This window comes from Ursus maritimus, unplaced genomic scaffold (assembly GCF_017311325.1).
Source record: "Ursus maritimus isolate PB19 unplaced genomic scaffold, ASM1731132v1 scaffold_12, whole genome shotgun sequence".
Lineage (NCBI taxonomy): Eukaryota > Metazoa > Chordata > Mammalia > Carnivora > Ursidae > Ursus > Ursus maritimus.
Genome location: NW_024423564.1, coordinates 46,764,864 through 46,785,381, shown reverse-complemented (window position 1 = coordinate 46,785,381; position 20,518 = coordinate 46,764,864). Strand labels below are relative to the sequence as shown.

The 20,518-nt window shown below is 37.2% G+C and overlaps 2 protein-coding genes and 1 non-coding gene across 9 annotated transcripts in view; 1 reads left to right on the top strand and 2 right to left on the bottom strand.

The window, feature by feature from the left end:
* LRRC40 (leucine rich repeat containing 40) overlaps positions 1–1,630 on the bottom strand; it is a 44,470-nt gene extending 42,840 nt beyond the window's left edge. Inside the window, exon 1 of the mRNA XM_008690728.2 lies at positions 1,436–1,630. Within this exon, the coding sequence (XP_008688950.2) occupies positions 1,436–1,586 (151 nt within the window). The 5' untranslated portion in view covers positions 1,587–1,630. The remainder of the gene's footprint in view (positions 1–1,435) is intronic.
* A 79-nt stretch (positions 1,631–1,709) lies between these two features.
* SRSF11 (serine and arginine rich splicing factor 11) overlaps positions 1,710–20,518 on the top strand; it is a 44,199-nt gene continuing 25,390 nt past the window's right edge. Inside the window, exons 1-2 of one of the 7 annotated variants that reach the window (XM_040627138.1) lie at positions 1,710–1,825; positions 16,124–16,345. In XM_040627138.1, the coding sequence (XP_040483072.1) occupies positions 16,146–16,345 (200 nt within the window). In that variant the 5' untranslated portion in view covers positions 1,710–1,825; positions 16,124–16,145. Of the gene's footprint in view, positions 1,826–2,249; positions 2,320–15,833; positions 15,912–16,120; positions 16,346–20,518 lie in introns of those variants that run through there. The other 6 variants (XM_040627139.1, XM_040627136.1, XM_040627135.1 and 3 more) reach the window with 6 other exon arrangements.
* On the bottom strand, positions 19,954–20,059 carry LOC121102169. The gene has a single exon (XR_005834257.1). It is a non-coding gene; the product is annotated as a U6 spliceosomal RNA (small nuclear RNA).

Genomic DNA, 20,518 nt, shown 5'->3' with positions numbered 1-20,518 from the left:
GGTACAATGAGATTAAACACCTCAAAGTTACATGAGGAAAGATATGCAGATAAGGAGCATGGCTCCATAAGGGGCTATACATGGTTCAGAATTACAGTGGTCTGGGTGTCAAAGATTGAATGATAAGAGATGTTGAAGGCTATAGCTAGATAGACACCTTCTACATTACGGTAACAAGGATTTCTTTTTGATTCATAAGCTACAAATACCATGTGCTTCTTCCATTTATATTTTTCTCCTCTATGAAATACTATACATCCACTCATTCAATGTAATTTATTGAGTACCTAGTATGTGCCAGGTACTGTGGTAGGCTCTGTTAATAATAACCTAAACAGCCCTGATCATGGGATCATGGAGTTAAGAATCAAAATTCATTTGCTTCCTTAAATTTTAATAGACAAAATCATCTGGGTCCAATCAAAAAGTACATTCTAGTACACCACTTAATATTTGGAAATATTCATTCATTCGCTTATTCCTTCCACAAACATTTAATAAGACTCTATCATGAACCAAGCACTATTTTGGTTGTTAGTGATACAACAATGAGTAACACAAAGCTCCTGGATTTCATGAAACTAACATTCTAGTGAGATAGCAGGGAAGACAATAAACAAATACATAATATAAATTCTGATAGTGATAAATGTTATTTAAAAATTAAACAGGTAAAAAAAAAAAAACCAACCTATTTATTGATTAGGGTTGTTAGTTAGGAAGGGCCTGTCTGAGGTGTGACCTTTCAGAAGCGTCCTACAGGAAGCAAAAACCACTAGTCAGGGATCAAGGAAAATGTTCCAGGCTCTGGGAAAAACAAATGTGCATGTCCATCTGTAGTTTTAAAATATTTATGCTTCCATTGATTAAAAGCTTTTCCAGGTAGAGCAGAGATTTTCGGTCACATACCCTTTCATTTGTTCCGAAAGTATTTGCTTGGTCTACTCTATACATGACACAATAAAAAAACAATCATTAAAAGGAAAATGGAAGGTTTCAATCCCAGACAGCCTAAAACCTGAATATAATTAGAGAAAAACATAACAGGAATAATGCTATATTCTCTCTCCCCACTTCCCACTCCCTCCCTTACACAAGAGACAATCTCGAGAGCATTTGGCTATTACTCATTCATGGTATTCAGATGGATGTTTGTTGATCTTTACGAGGTTTCTGAGGATGGTCTCAAATTCACTTTGTGTGGCATCTATCTTGAGCCTCAATTTAGGAAATATGCTCACTATTCCTTGAGGAAAAGTAGGAACCGAACGGGCCTGACCGAACCAGTGGGAATGTGATGGGTGCCTGAATTCGAACCCTGGGGTTCTGGCTAGGAAACTGTGGCAAAGATGGTCAAAAGCAGGCCAAGGAAAGGGAGCCTACCAGGGGCAAGTGCTTTCTAATAGCATAGTCTGGTCGTATCTCTGGATCTTACCTTCACTGAGATTCCGACCCGACAGGTTTAACTGGCCGCTCTTCCTCGCTGCCTTTAACAGCCCCTGCGGTACTGAAGCACCGAAGTCTTTCCTCTCAGCTCTGAAACCCACTCGGGTATCCCGCTCCGCCACACCCTTTAGGCGCGACATGTTCAAACCCTTGAGTCCAGAAGCAGAGCCCGGCCCGTGACGTTTAAAGGTGGCGCCGGCGTGCTACCCCGCCCCAGCGGTGAGCGCGCGCTCCGTGCGCTGTGCTCGTGGCCTTCCGCCGGGCCTTCGCTCTCGGCGGCGCGGCCCCGATGTCGTCACCGCCAGTGCCTGGGCTGGAGGGTAGAGGAGCCCTTCCCGTTGCCGGTGCCGGCCTTGTGTCTTGCAATTACCTCGCTTAAGTAAGTGCGTTTAACAGGCTGAAGAGGGGCTTTAAGGGTTTATTATTTGTACTGTTACTGCGACTCCAACCTTCTCTTCTGGGCTTCCGCCTTGGCGGGGTTGTCAGGGAAGGATAACCTTCTCTCCTCGCCTGGCCTGAACGTGGGCCTTGACTAAAACTTGAGACCTGGGCGCGGTCTGCAGCCTCTCTGGACCCTAGTGTGTGTTCGTCGTTTGCGGCGGTGGCGCCGGATCTTCGTCCGGCGTCACAAATAAAACAGATTTCTGTTCTTCGCGCGTATATCCGGACTCTTAGAATTAGTGCACCTTGCCTGCTGTTGTATTTAGTTTACAGCCCGGCATAGGAGGGAGTGTGAAATGGAAGGGCTGGCATCAGAGGAGAAAAAAGAAAGCTTAATGATAAATGTTCTTTCCACTGGACAGTTTACAGAGACAAGTGGAGGCGCAACCTTTAGTGTAGCGAAAACAGCTTGGACTTTGAAGCCCAGGAAATGTGAGTTCGAATCCCAGCTGCTTCTGTATCTTACCAGCCCTGTAACTAACTTTAGGCAGTTTATTTGACCGTTTTTAAAGCTTACTTCTTTTTCGTGAATTTAGAGATAATTCCTGTCTCATTCGGTTTTGTTGTTGTTGTTGCTGTTGTTGGTGTTGTTTAAATAAGTGAAGATAGAGCTTTAAATATTGAGTGCTTGGTGAAGAAAGGGACTCCAGGATAGAAAATGAAAATTTTGTTCAATATGTCGGTTTTCCTGGATAGTTAGTTTCTGTCTGAAATGTACACCTGTATTGATTCATTCAACAAATAATTAGGAACTCATCATCTTCAGCACTGTGTTGGGTGCTAGACTTTTCTTTTGCCTGAAGTGATTTTGTTTTAAAAGGCGTATAGCGGGAAATATCCTCCTAACCCTCCATTAACTGGGGATCGGTAGGATATTTGAAAGGTAGAATGACGGCCCACTGACAAATTCTGCAGCACACAGAGTTTTGCCTGAGTCCAGGTTCTTGGTACCTGTAAAATTCAGTTTTTAACCCCCCTCTAGCTTTTGTTTCCTGTTTTTTAGAGTTCTTTACACTAAAAATGAATAGCAGAAAAGTCCCCGTAGTTACACTACCAAGCAAGAAGAGTGGATTTTAATTCAACGACCCTAGTTTTTGCAAGGTCACTAATGAGCCTCCTCCCCACCCCAAGTTTATCTTGAGAGTAATGATTATTGTCACCTTACTGAGCCCTAAGTGCCAGGCTCCTTGCTAATACCTCCTTTGCTATCTCTTATTCAGCACAATAACCAGTTTTGCAGGTGAAGAAATTGGGGCTGAAAGGGATTAAAGAACTTGCTGAATGAAGGTCACAAGTTTCTGTAAGTGGTGTAGCCAAGAATACGAACCCAGGTCTCTATCCAGTCTTTCTTGTTAATGTCTAGTGGCTTTTACTTCATCATTTTCAATGCCTTTATCCTAGAACCATTTTAAGGGACACTCAATTATGTTTTAAAAGAGGGTTTTCTTTTTGTGTTATTAGAGAAAAAACTTCCTCTTTTGTAGGATGTAACACCCTACCTTTGGAGGATGAATTGCTCAAGTATAAAAGCTTAGAGTAGCCACCCCTCCCCCATCATAGATTCTTTTTTCAGTTCAATGTTTTTTAAAATCACAGGCAAGGTATAATATTTTAATTTATTGTGCTTTTACTTGAAGTTAAATATTTTGTTATTGACACTTAGAGTAAACATTGCTACATTATGTATAAGAGAAGCATAATTCTGTTTAATGGCAAAGTAATTCTGAAAATCCAAGTGACCATATGCTTGTGGTAAACTTCAACAGATATAAACTGACATATGTAAAAAATTTTACTAGTATGTATCTATAGTACACTGTGTATTATACCTGTGTAGCAAGTACAGATTAAGCAACTTGAATTGAGCTTCTTTAATGATATAGTTATGTATACTTGTATTCCTGGGACTTAATACTTTGTATCAATTGTATTACTTTAAGAAGAATGCATTGCAAACAAAAAACCCAACCCTTTTTCAAGTTGAGCATTTCAGCAAAAGTATTTGCTTTTTAAAAAAATGGATTTTTGAAGTAAAAGGAAATGGATGTCTCCTGTGCAGGGGCTAGAGTCTACTGCATAGCTACCTTTTGTAACAGAATTTGCCTAGCTACAACTTATCATATTCGTTTTGCTAAAGTAATGGAAGGTTTCCCTTGTCAATCTCCTTTGCCAAATGAAAAAAGAAAGTGAAAAAACAAAAAATATACGAGCCTTAGAATTACATCAGCCAGAAAATGCTGTTCTGTTTCATAACGGAAACTATTATCAAAGTAAGATAGAGTGGCTTACCTCTACCATTACAATTCAGTAAGACATTTTCAAACATGTCTATATTACTCTTATGAACATTCCCACGTTAGATTTTTTTCAAAGCTGAAAAGTACAGTTAAGATGGATTTATATAGGCAAATCGAGAAACTGTAGTAAAGCTAGATGGCATTAATTTGTGCAAAATTTTTAAGCACATTTGTTTTTAAAATGTTATCAACTAAGAGCAAAGTGAATTTGCTTTGCAGACATTTCTAGGAAGTTTCTTTTTGTGTTAACAGATTTAGATGTAGCCTATTTTGAATTAGTATTATGTTTCTCTTTCAGAGTGTTGCCTAATTAGTGGGAACTGCTATTTTATGGTAAAGTTATTTATTGAGAGAACATTTCGCTTTTTATCACTGTCATTATTGATTGGCATTGGTGAACCTAACATATATTGCTTATTAAATGTTTCTTGAGTTGAATGTTTTACATTCTCATATATTTATCATTCAAAGTTTTCTCTGTTTGTCCCTCTATCAATAAGTTGTTTTAAATTATTAAAGTCAAGAGCAAAATTATATAGCACAGGGGCTCTCCATGTTTTAAATATTCAACTTTTCAAGTGTTTGTTTACACATGTCTTTTGGTTTACTTTAAAAATTTCAGTTTGCAGTTTCACATGTTTTCCATTCATGCTATAACTACCAACTTTTAAAAATAGTCAGTAGGAAACATTCTATGCTATTTCGTTGAAGGCAGTACATTGCATTTTTATTCATAGTTTCAAATGTGGCTTTGAATTGTATTTTGTTATTAGTGAGTTGTGTGTGATAATTTTTTCATTGGAGAGAGTGCATTTTATTTTAGAATAGTTATTTGTATATTTTTGTATGTTCCCTGTGCTTCTCTTTTTTACTTTTTTTTAAAGATTTATTTATTTATTTGAGAGAGCGAGAGACACAGAGCACAAGTGGGAGGGGCAGGGAGAGAGGCAGAGAGAATCTCAGGCAGACTCTGCGCTGAGTGGGGAACCCAACTTGGGCTGGATCTCATGACCCTGAGATCATGACCTGAGCTGAAACTGAGAGTTGGGAGCTTAACCGGTGGTGCCCCTCATTTTTACTTTTGAGTCAAAGCGGTGAGCTTGCCCTAGGTGGTTTAATATTTGATTGAAATGTTGGGTCTTAACATTCTCTGTGCTTTCAATACAAAAGAATTTCAGTCCACCGGCTGCAGGAAAATAATCATTTTCATTTTCCTCTTTTGAAAAGGCTTTTATGGGGTGCCTGGGTGGCACAGTCAGTTGAGCATCTGACTCTTGGTTTTGGCTCAGGTCATGATCTCAGGGTTGTGAGATCAAGCCGAGCGTGGGGCTCCATGCAGAGTCTGATTAAGCCTCTCTTTCCGGAGTGCCTGGATGGCTCAGTCAGTTAAGTGTCTGCGTTGGTCTTAGGTCATAATCCCAAAGTACTGAGATGGGAGCCCCGTGTCAGGCTCTGGGCTCAGTGGGGAGCCTGCTTCTCCCTCTCCCTTTCCTCCTGCCCCTCCCCCCAGCTCATTCTCTCTCTTTCTCTGCTCTCTTTCTCAAATAAATAAAATCTTAAAAAAAAAAAAATCCTCTTTTCCTCTCCCTTCTGTAAAATAAATAAATAAATCTTTTTAAAAATAAAATAAAAAAGCTTCTACATGCTAGTGTTTTTCCTCTGAAGAAAAGTGGAGGAACTAGTTAAAAAAACATTTTTTAAATCCTAATTACTATTAGTTTTATTTTTTGGTTTATTTTCTTTCCATTGCAGAAGAAAAAGCTGAAATGGGTGGTTACAGAGCAGTCTTTTTATGTCATTAAATAAATACTTATTGGCTTTTCTAAAATCAGCTGAGAATGTCTCCCATTATTCCTAGTGATTCCCACCCCTAACCTTTAAAAGCTATTTTCTTGCTCATTTTTCCAAGATTAATGTCTCTCTGACTGAAAATACTAATTTTATAGGCTTTTGGAATTTGCCTGCTTTAAAGTAGTAGAGTAATATGAGAGAAAATTAGGGCACCAAACCCTAGAATGTACTTCGTAACATCGTTCTGTCTTTGTGTTATTTGTATGTATTAACACATAAACCACTGTCAAATAAATCTGTTTAAAAATTGGTTTTAATTAAAATCCACTGTTTTAAAATTTGACTTTATATCACTCTCTGCTGATAAATTTGTTCTTTTGGATACGGCTTACAACTTCATTTGCTCAATACTTCAAAAAGAGAAATCACATGATTATGCATGGCAAATATTTTTCTATAGGAACAAAGCTCCCCAACTGTTTTAATAAGATAATATGATAATCACTGAGACTTTATTCTTAGTGTCAACTTAGGTTGATAAGAGGAGAATATAAGAATAATTTGGTAGTTTGTTGACAATCACATTCAGATCAATAGATTTTTACTTAAAAATTTGATACCCAAATTTCAAGGCAGAATATACTCACAATTGCAATTAAGATAAGTGCCAGTTTAACTTTCAGAATAACTTTAAGACTGTCCACAGTTTTTTTCCACATCAGTTTTTTTTTCCCATCACTCAAAATATCACAGTTACATATACTTAATATGAATGGTACCATCATTGGAATGGTGAAATACTAGTGAACATTTAAAATATGTGGTCCCTACAATGCAAATCTGTGAACCCAGCTTTGTTTTTCATCTCTTTAGAGATACATGTTTTGCTCTCGTCACTGAATTTATTTACTGTTAATACAGCTTTGATTATTTTCCATTTTAGAGATTCTGACGTTTTTGCTTTTAATTCGTTTCCCAGAAATTTACCTTTCTACCATCTCTTCCCTCCAAAGTAATTACTTGATCAACATCTCCAAGTGTTTTAGACTTCAATGTGAGCTAATTCTAGCTCGTAGTTCATAGCTTCAAGTGACTGGGATGGCATTTGGAAAAAAGCATTATGGTTTTAAGCTTTATTGTTTGTCAGGAATTCAGATTGTCAAGTGTTCTTAGTAATACTTTCCATTTTTTTTTTTTTCCCTGTGCTTTGGTCATTTGATGGTCTATTGCTCTGACCCATGTCACAGTACTTTTAAGATTAATCAAGCATATGTGCAATTATGTCTTTTGAAAAAAAGAATAATAATCTTGCTCTAAAAATGTAGAAAAGTAATTGAAGCCTTCCTAGAAAGATTTTTCCTTGGAACATTTGTGTCTTTTTTGTTGTTTTGGGGGAGATTTTTTTGTTTCGTTTGTTTATTTGAGAGAGAGAGAGAAAGAAGTGGGGAAGTGGGTAGAGGGAGAAAGAGCATCTTAAGCAGGCTCCACTCCCAGTGCAGAGCCTGACACGGGCTCCATCTCACTACCCCGAGATCATGACCTGAGCCGAAATCAAGAGTCGGACACCTAACTGACTGAGCCGTCCAGGAGCCCTAAAACATTTGCATTTTATCAAAAAAAGGATGTTTGGGGGCACCTGGGTGGCTCAGATGATTAAGTATCAGCCTTTGGCTGGGGTTGTGATCTCTAGGTCCTCGGATCAAGCCCCACATCGGGCTCCCTGCTCAGCAGAGAGTCCTCTACTCCTTGTTCTTCTTCCCCTCCCCCCTGCTTGTGCTCTCTTTCTCAAATGAATAAATAAAATGTTTAAAAAAATAAAAAGGAATATTTTGTATAGCTGTCATCTATCTGTGCATGCTGTTGGTAAAGTCCTGCTTTAGGATCAAAATGAATATGAAAATTTGAAATCTGTTGGTGTCAGGTTTCAGTTGCAGCAGCCTCTTGAGGAAAGGGCGTCTAATAAGTGTGTTTTGCATGTTGACTACCACTTAACAGTTTACAAAGTATTTTCATGTTTGACAATAATGCTCTAAGGTAAGACATTGAAAAGATAAGGAAGTTGAACACAGACTTTCCTGTAATGGTATGTACAGTTTTTTAAGTGCCTATGTGCTGGACGCTGTGCTAGGTACTTCATAATGTTTCTGATCTTAAAAACTCACACCTTTGTCCTCATTTTTCACTAAAGGGAATTGGGGCTCACATGGCTAATTATAGGCAGCACCTATTATAGTGGTTGAGAACATGTACAGAGGAGTAGAATGGGGGACTTGCACTTTTTTTGCACTTAGAGTTTGAATATTTAACATTTTGCATTTATTACTTTATAATTTTTAAAATATGCCACAAAGCCTATGTTAAAATGTGAGATCTTAAGAAACTCTTCTCACTGTGTATATTAGTATATTATTCGTCTTTCATGTGAATGATGTCCAGTACCACCCTAAAATAGATTGATGGTGTAAAATGGAACCCAGTTGAGGTAACCATTCATTTTTCAAAATGAAAAACTTTTAATTTGTACAATAAGAATAATAGTCGAAGCTAATATTTACCTTTTCGAAGCATTTGTTTTAGTATTTTCATCCTCATAACAACCTAGTGAGGTGAACATTACTATCATTCTCATTTTTCAGTAGAGGAATTCAAAGCACAAAGTAATGAACCAAAGGTCACAATTATTTTAATTGGTGGTAGAGCCCCTTCAGTTTTATTCTAGGCCTCCATTTATAATCACTGCAGCACCTTTTAAATATTGTGAGGATTAAAAGTCATTTTAAAAGCATTCAGTTAGTGTAGATCCTCTCATTACTAAGTTGAGTACACTTTCTTTTTTAGCAGTTTTATGAGACTTTAGAAATAATTTTCCTTCATGAAGAGAAAATTAATTTTATACCATAGGGGGAAAAAGGCTCAAATGGCACAAATGTCTAATTCCTTGATTAGGGAAAACTATTTAATGTTAAAATGCTTGAAATTGTTTACTTAAAGATACGTATAACTCTACTGGATTTTTTTTTTTTTTTTTTTTTGTAAAGATTGTGAACAGTTCCTCAAATGGCCTTTTGAGTATTGAGTATTGAGTAGTTAGTATCTGGAGCTTCTCCATCCAAATATTTATTTTGACCCCATTCAATCCAAAAAGCCAAACAAATTTGTACAAATTGTGATTTTCCAAGTAACGCATATGCGTTATAGCTCAGAATACTGTGCATATGTATATAGGAAACAGTATTTTAATGTTCAGACTACCACTTTTTTCCTCTATGTTAATTTTCAAGGTGTTCACAGAGCCTGTGCTGTCAATTTAAAAATATAGATTATCCTGCTATTGGTAGACAATATAAATTAGACAATACAAAACTAGTATTTGGAAATAAATTTAAGGAGACTTTTTTTTCTGGCCTAGTGTGTGTCTATCTGTCTGTCAGCCCCCTAATGCCAACTGATCCTTTAGCCTCTTCCCTTCATTTAGATAGAGGAAAAAAAAGGAGCGTGAGCTTTACAATTTAATATTAAAATAGATATTATTAATACTTATGGAAGTGTCTAATTTATAGAATTAGAAATAGAATGGAAATACAATTATCTAATTTGTAGAATTAGAAATTCAAATTAGTATAGATCTGCAGCTAAGTTTTTTTAAAGTTGAGGATTTGTTTTTGTTTTGTTTTGTTTTGAAGATCTTAATTATTTATTTGACAGAGAGAGAGAGAGGGAGGGATCACAAGTAGGCAGAGCGGCAGGGAGAGGGAGAAGCGGAGTCCCTGCTGAGCAGGAAGCCCCATGCAGGGTTGATCCCAGAACGCTGGGATCATGACCTGAGCTGAAGGCAGATGTTTAACCTACTGAGCCACCCAGGTGCCCCTAAAGTTGAGGATTTATAAGCTGCAGTTTATTTCCTAGTCTTACTGCTTTCTATAGCCATAGAGGAAAAAATGTATAGCCAAATACTCGGAAAGTTTATCTCAACCAGATTTCCTTATAAATCTGATAAATGCATTCCTGCCGTCATTCAGCAAACCTTTGCTGAGTATATTACTTGAGTGAGGCATTTGTGAAGTTTTTAGCACATTGATGATAGTAAGTTTTGTCAAATACTGTCTTTGTACTAGTATATTGTCAGTGATCAGGAAACACAAAGATTAATAATACATTGCCTTCCCTCTCCTCAAAAAAGTGTATTTGCAAGAGAGGAATTGCTGCTTAACAACTAATTTGATTGAAGTCCTATTGCTTTGCAGATTTGCAAAATTGTGTCAATTAGGGGAACTCATTTCTTCTATAAGTGTGCACGAAGGTGGCTGACAATAACAGAGGTGACTTGATTTATCCAATGGGGAACGTGGTATCCAGTGGGTAGAGTGATTATACATATCTGTACCTATTCTATCTTTTAATTGAAGAATTTCCGACTAAATATATGAGATTTTTTTCTTTTGCATTGGAAATATCTTTATTACAAGTATTCTTTTTTTCTCAGTCTTATTTGGATATAAATGGCATACAGCCCTGTCTAAGTTTATGTGTACAGCATAATGATTTGACCTACGTTTATTGTGAATTATCAAATGAGTTTAGTTAATATCCATCATCTCATATAGATAAAAGGAAAAAGTATATTTTTCCTTGTGATAAAAACTCTAAGGATTTACTCTCTTAACTTTCATATATATCGTACAGCTGTGTTACACAGTCATCGTGTTGTGCATTGCATCTTTAGTACATTTATCTTGTAACTGGAAGTTTGTGCCTTTTGACCACCTTATCACCTTCCTCCAATCCCCTCCCTCCCCCCATCCCTGCCTCTAGTAACCACAGATCTGATCTCCTTTTGTATGAGTTTGGGGGTTGTTTGTTTTTGTTTTTTTAATTTCACATGTAAGTGAGATCCTATAATATTAGTCTTTCTCGTCTGACTTATTTCAGTGACCATAATGCCCTCAGGGCCCACCCATGTTGTCAGAAATGGAAGGATTTCCTTGTTTTTTATGACCGAATTATAATATACTGTGTATTATAAATATGGAAGTGGGTTGGAAATATACATACCACAACTTCTTTATCCATTCATTTGTCAGTGGGTACTTAGGTTTTTTCCATGTCTTGGATATTATAAATGCTGCTGCAATGAACATGGGTGCATATATATCTTTGAGATAGTGTTTTTGTTTCCTTGAGATATATTTTCAGAAGATTATTGGATTATATGGGGGTTCTATTTTTAAATTTTGAGGAAACTCTATACTGTTTTCCTTACTAGCTGTACCAATTTACAGTACTATCAAGAGTGTTCAAGGGTTTCCTTTTCTCCACATCCTCCCCAACATTTATCTCTTCTCTTTGTGTTGCTAGTCATTCTGACAGGTGTGAGGTGATATCTTATCATAGTTTTAATTTAATTTCCCTAATCATTAGTGATGCTGAGCATCATTTCATGTACCTGTTGGACAAATTGTTTAGGTCCTTTGCACATTTTTAACTAGATTATTTTTTTTTTTGCTCTTGAGTTGTATGAGTATATTTTGAATATTAATTCCTTATCAGATATATGGGTTTGCAAATATTTTTTGCCCAGTCTGTTCTTTCATCTTGTTGCTATTTTCCTTTGCTATGCGGAAGCTTTTTAGTTTGATGTAATCCCATTTATTTTTTATTTTCTTGTTTGTGCTTTTGGTGCCATATGCAAAAAATTATTGCCAAGCCCCGTGTCAAGGAGCTTTTTTCCTGTTTTTTTTTTTTTTCCTAGAAGTTTTACAGTGTCAGGTTTTTAATCCATTGAAGTTTTTAATCTATTTTGAGTTAAGTTTTGTGAGATATAAGGTATAAGATAGGGTTCTGGTTTCATTTTTTTAAACATGAGATCTTTTAGAAGCTTGAGATTGGAAAGTACTAAACCTTGTTCATTATGACTAAGAAGGTTGGTTTTGTTTCTGAAGATTTGTGTTAAGTATTACTTTCTAATATTCTTTAACAGAATATCAATATATCCCTGCCAGTATCTCAGCAGTGTGGTAGTGGCAATCCACCTATAAGCAATAGGACTCTATTATGGGGAGCCTATAAGTCATTTTCTATATTACAAAAGCTTTTCAGAAATGATGCACTATAATATGCATATATAGGCCAAAATGACAGGTTACTTTTTGCTTTGGATTAGAAATAACATTAACCCTTAGTAAGACTAGTAATATTTATCATTCAAATATAGCTGGAAGCCTTCCCAGTCCACTTCCAAAGATAAGCTATGACGCTTCCCTTTGCATATTTCTTTCACTTCACTTTCCACATGATACTGGCAGGATCTCCTTGTAAGTCTCTCTCTGAAATATAAACTGGAAAGCATTCATTCAATAAAGTGGTCTTCCAACTTTTCTTGAAAGTTTCCAACTTATTCTTACCCTCTAGACCTTTTTAATTTGCTATTTCCTCTGTTTGGATCTCTCCCCCAGAAATTCAAATGACTTGCTTCTTCCTTTTACTAAAGTCTCAGCTCAATAACACATTTTCTCTTATCTTTTATCCTGGTTTATTTTCATGACAGAATGTTACTCCTGTACATATTTGTGTGTGTGTTTGAAAGTTTGCCATACTGAAGTTATAGGAGATCAGAGACATTGCCTATCTTTTTTCTGCTTTATTCCTAGTGTCTAGGAAAATCCTGGAACATAACAGGTGCATAATATTTGAAGGAATTTGTAAGTTTTTTAACAACCTCTTGTGACACTGAGGTTAAAGTCAATAAGACAAGTATGATACCCATCTCCAGATCTGTATTTCTTATGGTTATCTTATAGTTAGTTTAATCAGGAGTCTAAACAGTCTGAAGTGATTTAAAACTACTGTAGATTGGATATATTTGTTATTTGCTTTGAAATATTTATTTGTCTTTAGTTATTTCTATGGGCAATGGACAATAATAAGTCAAGATCGTTAATTATTTAATCTATCTGTTAGACCTAGAAAGATTTTCAAAATTATGATTCAGTTCCTGACTGAAGTAGGTTCTTAGAAGTGAAGTGAAATTTCTTCAAATCACACTTAATAAATGACAGGTTAATATTCTAAGCCACTCTCCTGGCTCTAAGTCTAGTATTTTTTCCACCTGCCTGATGACTTGAAAATAAAATATTCAAAAATTCTCCTTATTAGAATAAGACTCTTTTTTGCCACCATTATTTCTGCATTTGGAGGCACCATCTATTGGCATATTCAGTAAGTTATACATAAACTGGTTTCTAATGATTTAAAAGATTTTATCTTATCACAAAACTGTTTCTTGGTTTGAACATGTAATTTTAACTATGAAATATGTCAAATATATGTAGAATAACATAAAAGATTTCTTTGTATCCACCAATAAAGAATAAAAAGATGCTAATGTTAAAAAAAAAAAAAAAGGCAGGAATGAACCCTGCCTTTGTGTTGTCCTTTTATTATAGAACATTGTAGCATCCTTGGCACATGGTAGGCACTTCTAGTAGATGTGGAACTTGTCAAACGACAAAACAAAAAACAATTTAGTAATGAGTTTGATGTCCTTTATTACAGGGAAGACAATCCTTGGATTGGGGGATTACAGTGCCTCACAAGCATTTGAACAGTCGTCCCGAAAGATTTCAGGCAAGAGCATGTTTCAGAGAACATTAGGAGAGGCAACACAGAAATAGGGCATGTTGGCCAGGAGATTGAGGGATTTCTTTATAAAGCTAGCAGGTCTAGGGCTTTTGAGTGACTCAGTGGGTTATATATCTGCCTTCAGCTCAGGTCATGATCCCAGAGTCCTAGGATCAGCCCCGCATGGGGCTCCCTGCCCAGCGGGGAGTCTGCTTCTCTCTCTCCCACTGCCCCCCCTTGTGCCCTCACTCTTGCTCTCTCTCTATCAAATAAATAAATAAATAATCTTAAAAAAAAAATAAAGTTAGCAGGTCCTGTTCTCTAGGTAAGATAAGTTAACTAAAGCTGAGTTAGAGGATTGCGATGCATGTTACGTTAGGTTTCTTGATAGGTGTTTCCCTTAAGTGCAGACTGACTTAGATTTGTGACATGGGCCAGGCCATTAGGGCAGCCTCCCATTTTGTGGGTCCTGATACAAATTAACTTTATCAAATTAAGAATCTGTAATTGGCAGTTACATGTGTTTGATTCAAAATGAGAAGATAAATTATCTGACATTTTTTATATTCACAGATAAACGTTAATGAGTTACATGCCATTTGTTGTAATTTGTAGTTTCCTTGAGGCTTACATTCAACCAACCTATCGCTTGTTTTTATAAAAACTAGCGGAAGTGACTTAGCTGGTAAGTAAACCTAGCTAATTGCCTCTGCATCCGGGTCTCAATAACTTTGTGTTCTAATCTCACAAATCACACTGTTGACTTCATTATTCCATAGATGTATTTACCAACGAAAATATTCTGTAAGGCCTCAGGTTTTAGCTTCCAAAAATATTCAGGGGCATGTAAAATATTTAACAACTGTCTTATAATAAATAGCTCTGTCATTAAGGCATATTTATTCATGTGTTTCACATTTATTGGACATTTACTATGTGACAGACATTGCACTAGGTCTTTTTTTTTTTTTTAAGATTTTATTTATTTATTTGACAGAGATAGAGACAGCCAGCGAGAGAGGGAACAAGCAGGGGGAGTGGGAGAGGAAGAAGCAGGCTCATAGCGGAGGAGCCTGATGTGGGGCTCGATCCCATAACGCCGGGATCACGCCCTGAGCCGAAGGCAGGCCCTTAACCGCTGTGCCACCCAGGCGCCCCTGCACTAGGTCTTAAACTGACCCAGAAAACTCAACCACTTTGGGAGGGGATATGTGTCAACATAACAAGTAGAGTATGTGTATTTTCTGCTGTTGAGTAGAGAAGAAAGAGGAAGCCCTAACTCTGTTTGCAGAAGTTGTGGCAGTGAGGGCAGGCCCCAAACAGAGGATGGTAGTTAGATAAAATGAGGGAGGTCATTAGTAATTTGTATAAGGACACAGTGAAATTAAAGATTTTGTCATGTTTGGAAAACTGCAGGTCTTTGGATAACATTGGACGAAAATGGGAGAGTAGTTCAAATGAGGTTGAAAAATTAAGAGTCTTTATAGTCAAAGCTTCAAAATTATTTTAAGCAAGAATATGCATGTAAATCAAGTTTTTCTGTAGGAATTTCAGATCATATACTTGAATATATTTAGGTAGTGTAAAGCGTGCTTTTGGAAAGTCAACTTGTGAAATAAAATTTGCTTATTAAGCACTAGTAAGTATAACACTAAAATAAATCTTTTTTCAAGGTTTTAGTGACAAAGCAGATTGGTTAAAAAATTAATGTTACCGGGGTACCTGGGTGGCTCAGTCCGTTAAGGGTCTGCCTTCAGCTCAGGAAATGATCTCAGGGTCCTGGGATCAAGCCCCACAGCAGGGAGCCTGCTTTTCCCTCTGCCTGCTGCTCCCCCTGCTTGTACTTTTCTGTCAAATAAATAAAATCTTTAAAAAAAAAAAAAAACTTAATGTTACCAATTGTGTGTAAAGATTCATAAAATTTTATAGTGATGGGGAGGAAAATTTTGGTTGCTAGGGTGGAAATTTCCTTAATAACTGGAAAGATCTGTAGATGATATTGTGTGAAGAAATACATATTGGGGGCATTTCTAATAAGAATAGTTGCTAAAGTGTGCAGTTTTTTTTGCAGAGGAGTGAATGCTTGTTTTTTAAAAAGTTAATGCCTTCCATTTCTTTCTTCAAAAAAGGGGGGGGTGGCGAAAAGGGCTGATGCGAAAAGGGGTGACGACTGCCATTAGACCTCGGTGCCTCTCGCGTTTCTCCGGCTGCAGGCAAGGCTGGCTGGGCCTGCGCGGGGCGGAGCCGACGGTGACGCGCCCGTGCTCCGCAAGGCATTGTGGGGAGCTCGGGCCCGCGAGTGAGGTGGTTGGAAGCGAGGTGGGGGCGGCCGTTTGTTTTCTCGTGGTCTCGAACTCGCGCGTTCTCATCTCCCCCCGCCACCCCTTTCCCGACAAGCGGCGGGGTGGAGGAACGGCGGCGGCGGCAGCAGCGGCTGTAGCATCGGACACCCTCCTGTCTACTCTCCAGCGAATCGGTTCCTCTTCCCCCTCCCTCTCACTGTTTGTTGTGTGTTTGATGTGTTAAAGCAGGAGCGAGAACGCGAGCAGCGCCATGAGCAACACTACCGTCGTCCCCAGTACTGCGGGACCGGGCCCCAGCGGCGGGCCCGGTGGCGGCGGCGGCGGTGGCGGAGGCGGCGGCACCGAGGTAATCCAGGTGACTAATGTCTCCCCGAGCGCTAGCTCTGAGCAGATGCGGACCCTCTTCGGTTTCCTAGGCAAGATCGACGAACTGCGCCTCTTCCCGCCAGAGTGAGTATCGTCCACCATCACCGTTTTTACTAACTCCTCCCCATTCGGGGCCTAACCTACACCATTTCCTAGGCCCTTGTCGACGCTTCCCTGGACCAGGTTGCTTTAGTTGAGGCTGGCTGTTGCATTTACTTATGAAAAAAACTACTTGCTAGGCCTAATGCGAAGAAGCAGGGCCAGTGTTTTGGGTATTAAATAGACACAGGCTTTTAAAATCTCGGGATTTGGTGGTTTTTTCTTAAATTGTGACAACGTGGTCTTTTTTTTTTTTTGAGCGCTTAGAGCAAGGCAAACTGCACTTTATGTGTTTTGTATATAGTGTAGTCACTTTTTTAAAAAATCAGCTGTTTGAATTCTTTGAAAACAATTATTAATTCTTAACGTTAATTTGATAACGAAGTTTGTTGTCAGTTCACTTAATTTTAAGTATTGCCGTTAACTGATTCTGGCCCAGTGAATATAATTCAAAGTTAGTACTCTGACAGATGATTAATTCAGTAAGCCTGAATACTTAATTTTTATAATTACAAAAATGCGTTGTAGCTGAAACATAAGGTTTTCTTTCGTTTAACGTACACATTTATATTTTCACAGCTGTTCTTGGGAAGGAATTTTATAGAATGTTAAATTTTTTAGAGTGTATGGCTTTTTTTATTCTGTTATCTCACATTCTTACTGAAACAGTATTAAATGAGTGGATTAATTACAAAGAAAAAATAAAGCTTTGAAGCAAGATGTGATAAATATTAGAACAGACATCTGAAATAACAGTGGTGTGCTCTTTGTGAAGAGTGAAAATTCAAGTGTTACTACAAGTAAACACTGAGTACCCACTGTACATTGAGAGTTTTATGATGTCACTTAAGTACTAAATAGGAAATTGGAATTTTCATGGAATGCACTGTTGTGGTGGCTGTAATAAATCACTAATCTAAATACATTTATACTCTAAAATAATAGAAGTTGATCATACTGCAGTTTTAAGTATTTCCCGTATTTCATCACTTTCTACTAAAATGCTTTAGATGGTTCTTAATGTTTTCAAATGGGTGTGTTGTCTTTAATTTTCAGGGGAATATACATGCAGAGAAAGGTTTCAGAGTAACTGATTTTCACAAAGTAGAATTTTGGAAACACATTTTTGTTATTTTGAATGGAAACTTGACTGCTTTTAATAATGAAGGACATAGCTTTCATAATATGAACATACAAAAATATTTGCTGTCACTCCATTTTCCGACAACGTGCCCTATATTAAGTTGTTTGTGAAATTAAGCAGCAAAAAGGCAGAAAATGAGAGTGACACATGTGATTATTATAATCATGTGATTACTCAAAGTGCCTGACATACTGGATTTATGAAATAATTCTTTCCAGCCCAGCATGTTATTAAGAATTTTGTTATAGTTGCTGACTTTAAAGATGCTCTTTTTATGGTGCATTTATGAAAAGGTGACAGAGGTATAGGCTGTTCACTGGTTCCACTTTTACCTAATGAATGATCCATATCTTAGAGTCATGATCCACCAGAGTCTGCCTTTTTTGCTTTGTTGTCAAAGGAGTAGTTCAGTCATCACCAGGATAACTGATATGCATCAGATAACATGGTCTGGGGTGCTGTGCTTTAAGAGGACTCCTTTCCTGGTATTGGGAAGAAGAGATAAAAATTGACACATCTTTGTGCTTTGACTCTTTCATAAGTGTTCCCACATACAGATCTGAAACTGTATAAGGTTACAATTCAGTAGATGCTAATACTACCTTCGTGGTCTTCTAGATTTGAATAGGATGGATGTAGAGTCCTACTTTTGTTCATTTAATGTTTATTTTTTTTTAATGTAAGTTTCAATTGCTAATCCAACCTGCATAATTTGGAACTACTGTGGACAATTTCTTTAAGCTTACTACTGTTTTCAGGAGCAGCTTGCAGGGGGTAATGTGCTATGAAGTCCTAACGAGTGCTCCAAAAAATGTTCATCATTCCAGAAACTGACATTTTTACTTCTAGAATAAGAGTGAATGGTTCAGAATATATAAAATTCTAACTGTCGTAAACATGTTTGCCGCTTGATTTTTTTTATGGGGTGTTTGTATTTTTTCCCCCAAAGGCATTCGTATTTACACTTAGAACTCTTTTCACCTAGATACATGCCTATGACATGCTTACTTCCTTTTGCTACTCAGATGTCACCTAATCAAAGAAACCTTCCTGATCACCCTATGTGAAAATAAAACACCCCTGCTCCTTTCCCTGTTTAATTTAACTGCTTTGTTTTTCTCTAAAGCACTAATCAACTGAAAGGTTAAGTTTAGCTTCCTCTCTCTCTTAGAATATGTGGCCCCGTGGGTCAGTGACATCACCTACAGAGCCTTAACACACACTTACTGAAATGCTACTTTCAGTTATTAATGCCTCTGGGGGGTTGGGGTGGTACAGTGGTGATCCTGGGATCTGGAATTATGCCAGACATTTCAGTGTCAACCTCAAGAAGGATTCTCCCTTTGTTTCATTATTGAATCCCTCTCTTTCTCGGTTTTTTTAAGCCAAAAATCGCTGGCCTATAATTTCACCCAGTGATAACACTGTTTCTCAAGAAATAATGTTCTAATCCTCTCCAGTATGACAGCCCTTAGAGCTATTTGAAAGCCTCTGTCGGTGTTCCCCTCACTTACTCCCTTTCTTTTAAAGGAAAATTATTAACTTTAATTCTAGTTGTTCCTGAAATGGATTTTGGAAATTCAGCATTGATTGTCTGGTATATGCTAGATGCTTTCCTTTTTTATCTTAAACCTATTTTATGAACAGGTGAACTAAAATTCACATAGGTTGTTTTGCACTTCCAAATCACTCTATCAGTGTCAGAATTAGTATTTCAACCCCAGTGTTGTGATTCTCCTTTACTACTTGGTGAAGGATTTCCTTGGTTTACAAGGAACTTACGAGTGGAATCATTCTTTTACAGTAGTAAGTATTCTTTAAATGTTTGGTTTTAGTGTATTTCAGAATGGAGAATATAAATGGAGTGTTTATTGGGTAATGATCCCAGTGAAGCATATGTCAAAGTTATGCATAAAATGAAGGTTCACATCAGTTACTTAAATAACTTATTTAGGTGATTATTTTGGTAACCAAAGATAGATTATTTTTTATAGTAACCAGAAGACTTGCATAGGCAAGGAGACATAAACCCATGACTATAGCAGACTCTATTGTATGTATTTGATATTTCAAATCATTGAAAGTTAATTCACTCACAAACTGACATTGAACTCCTTTGCTCCTCCAACTGAAAAATAAAATTATAATTTTCTTTCACAGAAAAAAAAACAACCTAATACATTACAGTTCTAAGGAAGAGTTTGTAGACATTCTAACAAAAACTATATTAGAAAAAAACTAAAATTAGGGGCGCCTGGGTGGCACAGCGGTTAAGCGTCTACCTTCGGCTCAGGGCGTGATCCCGGCGTTATGGGATCGAGCCCCACATCAGGCTCCTCTGCTATGAGCCTGCTTCTTCCTCTCCCACTCCCCCTGCTTGTGTTCCCTCTCTCGCTGGCTGTCTCTATTTCTGTCAAATAAATAAATAAAATCTTTAAAAAAAAAAACTAAAATTATGGTATGTGTCACAAATTTGAGTGTTATTCTTACACAGGGCCATGCTAATCTTCTCTGTATCATTCCAGTTTCACCATATGTGCTTTGGAAATGAGCAAGAAAAATAGATAATTTAATGATGATAAGTATAAGTAACTACAGTTGTAGTTGGTAAGGTTATCTTCAAAGATTTTTTATTACATGCAAAATTTTACTGTATTTCTTTATAAATGGATAAGAACACATTGAAGGAAAGGACATATTAAGTGAACAGAGTCACGTTTTCAGGTGAACATTGCCTTTGTTTATGCTTATAAGTTCAAAATTCTCCACCCAGAAATGTTTAACACAGTATTAAGGTGGGAGTTGAAAGAGTGTTACCAGTGGTCTAAACAGAAGTTCTCATACTTTAGTTGGCATAAATATCAAGTGTGGATCTTAGGAATCAAAGCCCCTCCTAAAAAGGGATTCTCAAATTCACTGGGCTTGTTGGAGAACAGAAATCTGAATTTTCCATGTGCATCCCAGAAGATTGGGAAACATCCTTTAGAGGACACTTTAATTAAAAAAAAAAAAAA